Source organism: Aulostomus chinensis, chromosome 16 (assembly GCF_037954235.1).
Source record: "Aulostomus chinensis isolate RoL2024-O1b breed Wild chromosome 16, RoL_Achi_v1.0, whole genome shotgun sequence".
Taxonomy (NCBI): domain Eukaryota; kingdom Metazoa; phylum Chordata; class Actinopteri; order Syngnathiformes; family Aulostomidae; genus Aulostomus; species Aulostomus chinensis.
In genome coordinates, this window is record NC_141335.1 from 14,734,569 (window position 1) to 14,747,623 (window position 13,055).

Consider the following 13,055-nt stretch of genomic DNA (forward strand, 5'->3'; position numbering starts at 1 on the left):
TTACACAATGAGGCATTTGCAAACCAGAAGGCAGAGACACAGTGACCCATTGTGGAGACAGAAAAGCACAAGCCATGCTAAAGGGCACAGCTGACTGTAACATGCACACCCAGGAAATCAAAAGGAAAAAAATACATAAGAAAGTGTGAGTCTGATCCTGAAGCAATTAATATATAACGCATTAATGTCTGACGCACCATGACAGCAGCATGATGTCCACACAGACAAAGTGACTGGCATCATTTGGAAAGTTTTAGAATAGTCTGTTTGTTGTTGATGACGCATTGCTGTGTCACACTTTCAAGACATTAAGTGTCCTTGCTTTAATTGTGGAGATTTTGTTCACTTACTCTGTCATTAGAATCAGGATTTCAACCTAAGAAATTGCAGTTATATTTTCACTGGTGTATATTTACTTGACATTAAGTGTAGTTGTCATTATGAGAGGCCTGACTGAATGTGCATGAAGTCAATGCGGTTACAATGACTGAAGGATGAGTCATGGCAGTAATTAAGACAGAATTTATCAAAACCAATGGAAATAGGAAATGTGTGATTTAGGGTACTTGAGGCAAAAGAGGTTGTATTACAGGTTCAAATCTGGTCACCATCAGTGTCTTATTGCAAGTTAACATTATTTGAGAAGAAGGGCTGGCACTGCTCAAACAGTGAAAGTGTATTTGCTTTAAACAGTATGAATAATTGCAGTAATAAACTGTGGTAGTAAGCTAATGAGTATTTAAACACAATAAATGAGTATGAGTATTATGAGCACCATGTTTATTTCTATGAGCACCATGTTCATTTCAGGTTGAGTGAGTTGAATTGGCACACAGGTGGCTGCTAATGTGGGGTTGCCATTGTCACTCTAGAAAAATAAGAAAGTGAGAGGTCTGAGCTGGGTAGGGGTTGACTGACAGTGAGATTTTGAGGGTCAGACATTATTTCCTGTATCTTGGTGGTTTCTAAACACCAATTTCTGTACTCATACATTAGTATTAGAATATCTCAACATAGGCTAGTTTGCTAGAATACAGTTGCAGGTATTTGCTTGGCACTGGGCAACTATTTCAGTTGTCATTGTCTGCCCCTTCTGTATTCTGCATGCTGCCATTTTCAAAATTAAACCTTGCGCTAGCAAGCATGCCCACACACTGAAAATGTTTTGACAATGATTTGAACCATGCAATAAGACAGGCCTGCTTGTTTCAATCTGTGCATAGTGGTTATGATATACATCAAATATACAACAGCTGTTACTTTGCAGGTGCACTGTCGTGTAATTTGACTTCCTGGACTTAGTTCTGCCAAAAGAGTTTTATCTTTATTACTGACTATTACTATTCCTATTTCTAATTATTACTATAAATGAAAATGGGAATGAGAACAGGTTGAGCCAGATGTGCCAATTGCGTTTTGCTGTGCAAGACCAGTCTCAAAATGAAAAAGGACAGCATCATCAGAAAGAGTCAGTGGATGAAAGCCCATTTTATCAGGATTAAAACAACTGATTATAAACATCAGCAACTTGTCAAAATTAGGTATATTTGAAGCAAGCAAGAACTCCATAAAACTAGGAATAAAAAAAGGAATACTGTAACTGGCAAGCTGGTAGACAACAGAGACTACTATGGTGGATGACTGAGCAATATCTTTACTTATTAAAAGTTCCTTGCTTTACAGCCCAACTGATATAAACAACTCTCTTGTTGGTGCTGAATTACTATAAAGATCAACCAACAAAACAAAACAAAACAAACACAAAACAAACAACAAAAATCATTCATACATTTTGATAATGTACATACATAGTATCATTCAATGCTCATTAATCTGACCACATCCACCAAATCTGACCAGGGGACCAACATGGAGATGTAATCCCTCACCCTGGTCTTTAGTATACCCTGTAGCCACCTTGCAGCTAGATGTGCCTGGAACACCTCTGTAGGGAGACACCCAGGAAACATCCTGACTAGACGTGCACTGACGACGCCGTCTCACTCCTGCTCCACACCGCCCTCACTCAGCTGGAGATCCCCGACACCTATGTGAGGATGCTGTTTGTTGACCTCAGCTCTGCTTTCAACACCATCAACCCAAGCAAGCTGGTTGACAAGGTGCTGTCGCTCGGCCTGGATTACCACCTCTGTAGTTGAATTAAGAATTCCTCTCCCACAGACCTCAGCACGTGAGACTGGGAGACATCACTTCATCCATCACCATCCTCAACACCAGCACCCCCAAGGCTGTGTTCTTAGCTCCCTCCTCTATTCACTCTTCACCCACGACTGCACTCCCATTCACTCAACAGATTACACATTCAAGTTTGCAGAAGACACAGCCATCGTGGGGGTGATCACCAAGAGTAATGAGGCAGCCTACAGAGAGGAGGTCCAGGCCATCACATCCTGATGTCGGAACAATGACCAGCTCCTCAACACCAGCAAGACAAAGGAGCTTGTCATCGTCTTCAGGAAACACAGGGACCCATCACATGCCAGTCTGATGATCAATGGAGAAGTGATGGAACAGATGGAGAGTTTCAGATACCTTGGTGTTCATCTCTCCAAGGACCTGACGTGGAGAGTGAACACCAGGGAACTGGTGAAGAAGGCCCAGCAGAGACTCTTCTTTTTGCAGACCCTCAGGAAAACCAGCCTACCACAAAAACTCCTTACAAACTTGCACCAGTGCACCATAGAGAGTGTCCTGAGCTATGGATTCACTGTGTGGTTCTCCAGCTGCACTTCAGAGGAGAGGAAAGACCTGCAGCGGATCATCAAGACTGCCCAAAAAAATCATCAGCACCCCTCTCACACCCCTGCATCAGATCTATTCCGCCCAGTTGGAAACAGAGCTGGAAAAATCAGGTCTGCCTGGACGCACCCTGGACAAGGTCTTTTTGACCCCCTTCACTCTGACAGGCTCAGGGTCATGAGGGCACGGACTGAAAGATTGAGAAACAGCTTCTTCCCCAGGGCTGTGAAAGCTCTGATGACAGCCCGAAGTGAACTGTTGTTGCACCTTCCATCCTGCACTTCACTTGTGATGGACATTCAATTCACAAACTTACAACATCATTGGACTCACTGTACACTATCCTTTATTTTTTTTCTATCCTGTTATTTATTTTCTGTTCTTATTTATCTTTTTATGCTTCTGTGTGACAGACTGCGTCCAACTAAATTTCATTGTACAGAAATGTTCAACAACAATAAAGAAACCTTAGACGAACCATCTCAACTGGCTCCTTTCAACCCCAAGGAGCAGCGTCTCCTCTCTGAGTCCTTCACCGATGACAGAGTTTCTCACCTAATCCCTTCAGGAGAAACCAGCCTCCCTCCTGAAGTAACCTATTTTGATTGTCTCTTTTCATGATCTTGTTCTTTCACTCATGACCCAAATTTCATTATCACAGATGAGAGTAAGTTCAAAGACTGATCAGTATTTTAAAAACTTTTCTTGCCGGCTCAGCTCTCTTTTTTGTCATATTAGTGCAATAAAGAGAATGCAAAATTACTCCCATTGCTGCTATTCTCTGGCCCATTTAACACTCCATCATCTACTCACCCCTCTAGGACCTCAATATACGTCAGTGAAGGCTATTATAACTCGTGTGGGTGTAACCCTCTACAAAGTCTGCACTCCCCACCAGTGACTTAGACTAAAGACCAAACTGAAGAAGCCTCTTGGATAAGTGTCGAAATGTCTTCAAGGACACTGAAACAGTAGCTTTGACAATGACACACTAAGTAAGAGACCTCAAGAAACCTGAACTCCTTCACTTAGGTTAAAGGCTCATCCCTTACTTGAACTGGGCAATGCACAGTTTTCCTGTGCATAACCATGGCCTCCTGTTTAGAGGTACTGTTCCTCATGACTTTAATGGACAAACATTTATGCTTTTGTACAATTCTGCATTTTCATTTGGCAGATGCTTTTGTCTAAAGCTATGTACACGACAAGCAAGAATTTAGACTGGTAGAAAAGCCTTAGTAAGCATGACAAAGTGATTCAAGTTTGGTTGGCTGCAGATGTTGTCATCTAGTAGAGAAGAAGTGCCAGGTTTTTTTTTTTTTTTTTTAATATCTCTTGTCTGCCCCCTCTTATCTGAGCCCGGGTCGTGGGGGCAGACCAGCCTCTCACCAGCTGCTTCCACCAGATCTTCCAAGGGAATCCTGAGGCTTTCCCAGGCTAGTTGAGAGATATAATCTCCCAGTGTGTCCTGAGTCGGCCCCAAGGCCTCCTCTCTGCTGGGCATGCCTAAAAACAACCTCCCAAGGGAGGCGTCCAGGAGGCATCTTCATCAAATGCTCGAACCACCTCATCTGACTCCTCTGGACATGGAGGAGCAGTGGCTCTACTCTGAGTCCCTCCCGGATGTCCAAGCTTCTCACCCTATCTCTAAGTGAAAGCCCAGCCACCCTGCGGAGGAAACTCATTTCAGCCGCTTGCATTCATGATCTCATTCTTTCAGTCATTACCCAGAGCTCATGACCATAGGTGAGGGTTAGAATGTAGATTGAGAGCTTTGCTTTTTGACTTGGCTCCCTTTTTACCACAACAGACCAGTTTAGCTCCCGCATCACTGCGGACACTGCCCCAATCCTCCTGTCAATCTCCTGCTCAATCCTACGCTCACTTGTACACAAGATACCAAGATACTTAAACTCCTCCATCTGAGGCAGGTAGTAGTACAAAATTTGTAGATTTTTTACATGTTTCTCATCATAATCCTCAAAAAATGATCAAACTAGGCAACTGGACTCAATCCTCCTGTAGGTGAAGACGTTTCGCCTCTAATCCAAGAAGCTTCTTCAGCTCTAAAATTCTGGTGGGAAGTATCAGGTATATAACCACCCAAGGGAGTTGTGGCAAAGAAAAAACAAGAGGTGGTCAGGCCAGAACAATAGGCTCATTAGGTGGGGATGTGAGTCGTTGGCCTCAGTTTCGGGTCGTTACCCCTCCCAGCCCTCTTAGGAGGGTCATTCAGGTCACCTGAATGAAGGCATGAAAGCTGGCTGCACCTCCTGGGGAGGGATCTTAGGACTTTGCCACCACCCCCTTGGGTGGTTATATACCTGATACTTCCCATCAGAATTTTAGAACTGAAGAAGTTTCTTGATGAGAGGTAAAACGTCTTCACCTACAAGAGGATTGAGTCCAGTTGCCTAGTTTGATCATTTTTTGAGGATTACAATGACCTGGATAACTGAGAATATTCACAAATACATTTCTCATCATAGAAGGTTTCCAGCACAAATATCTTTGCATATTGAGTTGGGGGACTTCCCCTGGAATCTGACAATTTAAGGACCATTATGGACTTAACGATTTGCAAAAACATGTGGTGTGCGCATGGGGAGAATAAAAGCCATTTGACTGAAATAAACACATATTCTGCTTATGATGAAAAATTTGATTTATTTTGAAATAAACATGCACAAATGATGAATAAAAAATACAATAACACAGCTATTTACAAGAACACACAACTATATACAGATATCCATCTATTCTTGAGGACCCAGTGCCATAATGTAGGCACACTATTTTGTTTCAGCTCCTACAACTGTCAAGCAAGAAGTGATAAAATGAGTTTTAAAACTGAGGTACTATTATGATTAACACATTGTGAAAATGTTACTATTTAAAAAAAAAAAACGATTTTGCTCACATATATCACTCTGGTGCAGAGGCTGCAAAAAAGTTAAAAGACTTACCTCACCTCAAGTGAACTTGTTCAAATATTTAACTTCATGTATAACATTTTATCTTTGCATCAGATCATCAGACTGTGTGTTGTCTTACACTCATCTCACCATGAGGTGTATTTACACTTCATCCATCTATCCATTCACCCATTTTCTACTGCTTATCTTCAGAGTTACCTGAACCAGCCCTAACTGAAAGCTCTGTCATAAAGGAACGTCTTAAGCCTAGTGTTGCAGAGTGAATGCAGATGACTGCCGCATTAGCGGGCAGCGCCCCGGAACCTTTGTTAGGGCTCGTGTTTCCACCACCCCGCCAGATAGACGCATATGTTGTGTACCATCTGTGTTGTTCGGCTGACTGGTTAGTTGTGTATATTGCTGTTGACGAGAGTAAACAAGCAAAACGGTACCTGCCGTCGGCGTGCATTATTTGCCATGCAAGGCAACTGCTCAGGTTACTACACTGGCGACGAGGATTAAAAAGGCGAGAGTCGAGCCAGGGATCTTGGCCGAGTGTATACCGTTTTGAATCGGAGGAGAAGTTGGCGCGCAGTTGGAGTGATGCTACCGTCGGTTCGCTCACCGAGTTCGTCGAGGAGGACGGCGACTGGAGTATGTAGAGAGACTGGAACACTTTTACCTGGCCAACGACATTACAGATGAGGGAAAGCAGCGGTCGATTCTTCTCAGTGTGTGCAGGGCCAAGAGGTACAAGCTTATCCGCAATCTTGCCACGCCGAGGAGACCGGGAGATATCAGCTTGAAAGAACTGGTGACCATGGTGCAGAATCACCACAACCCCAAGCCATCTGTAATTGTCCAGCACTTCAAGTTTCACACTCATTCATGCATGTCGGGAGTGACGGTGGCTGCGCTCGTCATGGACCTGAGACAGCTGTCGGAGCACCGTGAGTTTGGTGCGGTGCTGGAGGACATGCTGCGGGACAGGTTGATCTGTGGGATTAATAACGACGGCATTCAGCGCCGGTTGTTGGGAGAAGCCACACTGACCTTCAAGAGGGTGCTTGAGATTGCCCAAGCTATGGAAACGGCAGCAAATAACACTAAAGACATTCAAAATGCTACCAGAAGTGCGCAGCCATGCGCTGTTCATCTTGTGTCAAAAGATAAAAGAGGCAAGCCATTAAAGTCTGTGGAGTTTTATCGTTGTGGAGGAACTCACTTCGCAAATGACTGTGGTTTTAAGGGTTGGTTTTTCATAACTGTCAGAAGAAGGGACACATTGCTTAAAAGTGTAGGGGAGCTAAACATATACAGAAGAAGGAGGGGGGAAAAGCAAAGCCCAAGATGAGCACACATCACCTGCAGAGTGAGGAGTCCAAGGAGCACTGTTCATTCAACATGTTTAATGTCACTGACCAACCCCGGGCTGAGCCCATCTATACAACACTCTAGGTAAATGGCAGTGAGCTGAGGATGGAAGTGTACACTGGTGCCTCAGTTTCAGTGATCAGTCGAAGCACTTTCAACAAGTTGTGGAGTTCAAAAGCTGCACCTGAACTTAAGGAGCCCAAAATAAAACTGAGAACATATACTGGTGAGTGCATTCCACTGGTTGAGGCTGTAGATGTGGACATTGAGTATCAGGGGCAGAAAGGCTAAAACGACACTGCTGGTGGTTGAGAGGGAAGGGCCTTATTTATTGGGTCGGGACCTCCTACAAAAAGTGTGCCTGAATTGGGAGGACATTTGGGGGGAAGTCAAAAGCGTCACAGTAGTACAAGACATTCTAGCTAAATATGCAGATGTTTTTAAAGACAAGCTGGGCACCCTCAAAGGCACATCAGTGAAACTGTGTGTGGACCCCAACGCACAGCCACGGAGTGCCATATGCCATGAAAGCTAAGGTGGAGGCTGTTAGAGAGGCTGCAGCAGGCGGGGGTGATTGAACCTGTTGAGTACTCTGACTGGGTGGCTCCAATTGTGCCACTGATAAAGGAAGATGGCGAAGTATGCATATGTGGAGACTACAAATTGACAATTAATTAGGTCTCACAGCTTGACACCTACCCCCTGCCTCGGGTAGAGGACCTGTTTACCTTGCTAGCAGGAGGCAAGACATTCACAAAGCTGGATATGAGTCATGCGTACCAACAGCTGTTGCTGGACGAAGAATCAAAACCAAAAATCAAAACCACTCCCACATAGGTTTATAAGCTGGAGTTTCCACACTCTTCACTAGAACTGAAGAAGCCTCTCGGATGAGAGGTGAAACGTCTTCAAGATAAACTTACGTCCAGTTGACCAGATTTTACTTCGCTTTGATCTACGATGACCTGGATGAATGAGAACCTACACAGACAACACACACAAGGGTCTTTTCAAGTACAACTGCCTGGTGTTCGGTGTTGCATCCAGTCCAGCTATTTTTCAGCGGACCATGGACAATCTACTTCAAAACATTCCTCATGTTGCTGTCTACCTAGACGACATCCTGGTCACAGGTAGAACAGAAGAGGAACACTTGCAAAACCTTGACCAGGTCCTGAAAAGGATGTCAGATGCTGGACTGTGTCTGAAGTGCAGTAAGTGCGTTTTCCAGGCTCCAAGTGTCACATACCTGGGCCACCAGATTTCGGCTCAGGGCCAATCACCTGTGGAAGAGAAAGTGAGGGCGATAAAGGAGGCTCCAAATCCAAAGAACGTAGCAGAGCTCAGGTTGTTCCTTAGTGAACTACTACAGGAAGCTCTTACCAGACCTCTCCACTGTACTCGCCCCGCTATACCAGCTCCTGCACAAAGACAGATCATGGAAGTGGCAGCAGGCTCAGGAGGACGCTTTTCAGCATGTAAAGGGACTGTTACACTCATCACGACTGGTGGTGCACTTTGACCCCAACAAGGAGGTCCTCCTGTCTTGTGACGCATCCCCTTACAGCATGGGGGCAGTGCTTTCTCACCGTATGGAGAATGAAAGTGAAAAGCCCATTAGCTATGTGTCATGTACTCTCACTGCAGCAGAAAAAGGTTACTCGCAGTTAGAAAAAGAAGGGCTATCTATAGTTTTTGCTGCGAAACGCTTCCACCACTACCTGTTTGGTCGCCCTTTTACCATTTTTACAGACCACAAGTCCCTAACAGGTCTATTTAGTGAGTCAAAGGGCATTCCTCCCATGGCTTCAGTGAGGATTCAACATTGGGCGCTAACCTTGTCAGCATATCTGTATCGGATTGAGTACAAGGCAGCTAGTGAAAATCCAAATGCTGACGCCTTCAGCCGCCTGCCTCTCCCTGACACACCAAGCCACACGGGCATGTCCCCATAGACTGTTTTTCTGATGGAAAGACTGTCAAATGCTCCAGTGACAGCAACACAAATCAAACTATGGACTGAGAGAGACCCAGTGTTATCACTGGAAAAGAGATGGGTGATGCAAGGTTGGCCTGCAACTGTGGAGCAGGAGGAATTCAAGCCTTATGTCAAGCGCAGGCTGGAGTTAAGTGTGCTTGATGGCTGTATCCTCTGGGGCCCCAGAGTGATTGTTCCTCCTCCAGGGTGAGCAAAAGTGATGGAGGAGCTACATGATGCCCACCCTGGGGTGTCACTTATGAAAAGCCTTGCCAGGTCATTTCTGTGGTTGCCTGGAATGGACTGTGCCTTGGAAGAAAAGGTGAGGGCATGTCCACAATGTCAAAGTAACCAAAAGATGCCAGCATCAGCGCCGCTTCACCCATGGCAGTGGCCAGGCCGCCCATGGTCCAGACTTCACCTGGATTTTGCTGGTCCATTCATGGGTAAGATGTTCATGGTGCGAGTAGATGCCCATTCTAAATGGCTCGAGGCCCATATCATGCCAACCATCACTGCCTCAGTTACTACAGAGACACTTCGAGGCATCTTTGCTACACATGGCCTGCCAGACATGATCGTGACAGACAATGGGCCCACATTCCCTGGTGAGGTTTTCAAGGAGTTCATGGAGAAAAACGGCATCCGTCATGTCTGCATGGCCCCCTATCACCCCGCCTCCAATGGCTTAGCAGAAAGAGCTGTTGGAAAGCTGAAAGATGGACTGAGAAAAATGGCAGGACACTCTCTGGGAACCAGGCTTTCCCGTTTCCTACTACTCCGTAGTTTGGTAGCTCCCACTAAGCCTGGTACAATGAACTATAAAGACATTGTTGATGTGCTTGCAAGCCCATTTCGCTCCAAAACTGCTTGTTATTGCTGAAAGATTCCGGTTCCACAAGCGAAATCAAGGGGAAGGAGAAACGGTAGCACAGTATGTCGCGGTGCTTAAGAGACTTTTGGAACACTGTGATTTCGGTGGCTACTTGGAAGATGCTCTAAGAGACAGATTTGTATGTGGATTAAAATGTGAAACTGTTCAGAAGCGCCTTTTGACTGAGAAAGATCTAATGTTCCAGAAAGCAGTCGATCATGCAGTGTTGGCAGAGACAGCCATACGTGACGTGCAGCAGTTAAGCACTTCTCTGAAAGTGAACATGGTGTTTTCGCAAAGAAGTGATAAATGCTGCCGTTGCGGGAAATCGAATCATACTGATGATGACTGCTGGTACATAGATCGGCACTGTCACCAGTGTGGGAGGAAAGGCCACACAAAACGAATGTGCAGGAGTAAAGCCAAAAGCAGCCAAAACAGAGAACATAAACAGAAAGATGGAAAGCCTGAACAGAAAGGTAATGCAATTAAACACAGTGTGAGAGATAAATAGAAGAAAATTCATCATGTCGAGGCAAACGAAAGTGAAAGTGAAGAAACTAAATCAGACACTGATAGTGATTTGGGACTTTATTCTGTGTCTCAAAAAGGGAAATATTCACGTATATCAGTAATGCCCTTAGTCAATGGAAAGAAAATGGAGATGGAATTGGATACAGGTGCTGCTGTGTCATTAATTCCTTGGTAACAGTACAAAATACATCTGAGCAAATTCCCTTTGCAAACCACTGATATCATGCCATAGACATACACTGGAGAGCCTCTGGCACCAGAAGGAGTCATTAAAGTGCAAGTAGAATTAAACAAGCAAAGTGCTGTTTTGCCCTTATACGTGATGAAAGTGGATGCTCCACCATTGTTTGGTAGGGAGTGGCTGAGAGTCATTAAACTGATCTGGAGAGACTTGGACACTGCGCATGCCATTGAGCAAAGACAAACAAACCGTTTAGAGAATGTGTTAAAGAGACACTCAGCTGTTTTCTCTGAAAAGTTAGGCACAATGAAAGGAGTTAAAGCCAGACTCACCCGAAGACCTAACAGTGTACCCAAATTCTGCCCACCACGTAATGTGCCTTATGCTCTTCGACCACGAGTGGATGCCGAGCTAAAATGCCTGACTGAGTTTGGGGTAATCTCACCAGTGGCGCATAGTGACTGGGCTACACCCGTAGTGCCTGTTAGCAAAAAGGATGGCACTGTGAGACTTTGTGGGGATTTCAAAGTCACCCTAAACCCAGCTCTGTGCGTGGACAAGTACCCAATCCCACGCACTGAGGACTTGTTTGCTTCGCTACCTGGAGGTCAGCATTTCAGTAAGTTAGATTTATCAAATGCCTATCTACAGATGGAAGTAGAAGAGAGCTCAAAGAAGCTGCTGACAATATCTACACAAAAAGGACTATTCTGGTTCAATCGTTTACCTTTTGGCGAAGCATCATCTGCCGCTTTGTTTCAGAAGGCTATGGACCAAGTGCTTCTCGGACTGCCACACACTCGTTGTTACTTGGACGACATCCTAGTCAGTGGCCCTGACAAACAGACACACCTCAAAACCCTAGATGCTGTCCTGAGCAGGCTAGAGGAATACGGCCTACACCTGAAACAAGATAAGTGCCTGTTTTCCCAGGAGTCTGTAGAGTACTTGGGCCATGTCATTGACGCAGCTGGGCTCCACAAATCACCTGAGAAGGTACTTGCCATTGTGGAAGCGCCAGCACCAGGTGATGTCAGCCAGCTACGTTCTTTCCTAGGAATGTTTAACTATTATGGACGCTTCATTCCCGACCTAGACACTGTTCTAACACCATTGAATGAACTGCTCAATAAGGAGAAGAAATGACAGTGGACGTCAGCCTGTGAGTCAGCGTTCCAGGAAGCTAAAGCACTCGTAGTGTCTCAGGATGTACTCACCCACTACAATCCTGAGCTGCCTTTCCGCCTTGCTTGCGACGCTTCACCCTATGGGGTTGGAGCCGTGCTCTCGCACATCATGCCTGATGGTGAAGAAAAACCTATAGCCTATGCATCACGAACTCTCAGCAAAGCGGAGCGAAACTACGGTCAGATCGAAAAGGAGGCGTTAGCGATAGTCTTTTGAGTACGCAAGTTCCATCAGTACCTTTATGGTAACAAGTTCACGGTACTCACTGACCATCGCCGGCTAACAACCATCCTGAGTCCAGTGAAAAGCACACCATCGATGGTGGCAGCTCGAATGCAGCGTTGGGCACTCCTCCTGTCAGCCCACAATTACACCATTGAGTACAGGAAAGGTGCCTTGCATGCCAACACTGATGGACTGTCGAGGTTACTTCTTCCTCATGCTACAAATGAGAAACGAGGTGCAGTAAAGGTGTTCTACACGTCTCAGTTGGATACATTACCCGTCAGTAACACCGAGATCAATCGTGACACTATCTCTGACTCTACCTTGTCTCTTGTCATGGAAATGGTCACAACTGGTCATTTTCCAGCTGCAAAGGATGCAGGTGAAAAGTTGTCACCCTATCTCCTGCGCCGCTATGATCTCACCATACAACAGTGATGTCTCATGTGGGGTTTGAGAGTGATTGTGCCACCCAAACTGCACCCCCGTGTTCTGGAAGAGCTACACTTAGCACATCCAGGTGTAGTGAGGATGAAGAGCATAGCACGCAGTTATGTTTGGTGGCCCGGCATCAACTCTCAAATCGAGCATCAAGTGAAATCCTGTCAGTCATGTCAACGTGTCCAAAAAGACCCTGGATTGGCACTATTACACCCTTGGATGTGGCCAACCAGTCCTTGGGAAAGGATACATGTGGACTTTGCAGGTCCATCTGAAGGACGTATGTATCTGGTCACTGTGGATGCACATTCCAAATGGCCTGAGGTGCACATCATGGAGAGCACCACAGCCAGTAAGACCATAGAAGTGCTGAGAGGACTTTTTAGTCGCTATGGCATTCCACACATTCTTGTCAGCGACAATGGTCTGCAGTTTTCTTCGGAAGAATTCGGCGCATTCATGAAGTCCAATGGCGTCAAACACATCCGCTCAGCACCGTACCGTCCTGCCAGTAATGGCTTGGCGGAGCATTTTGTGCAGACGTTCAAACACGCCTTAAAATCTTCCAGGGGAACAAAACCAGTG

General features: G+C 45.5%; 2 protein-coding genes across 6 annotated transcripts in view; both read left to right on the forward strand.

The window, feature by feature from the left end:
- Positions 1 to 13,055, forward strand: part of rasgrp3 (RAS guanyl releasing protein 3 (calcium and DAG-regulated)) — a 60,085-nt gene that overhangs the window by 8,908 nt on the left and 38,122 nt on the right. The window lies entirely within an intron of this gene.
- LOC147247641 (uncharacterized protein K02A2.6) lies at positions 2,527 to 9,910 on the forward strand. The gene is given in 11 exon segments (XM_086181329.1): positions 2,527 to 3,010; positions 3,203 to 3,351; positions 4,571 to 4,647; positions 6,417 to 6,738; positions 6,996 to 7,337; positions 7,339 to 7,556; positions 7,558 to 7,593; positions 7,595 to 7,866; positions 8,033 to 8,405; positions 8,407 to 8,990; positions 9,042 to 9,910. Coding segments are annotated over 11 exon segments (3,726 nt in total).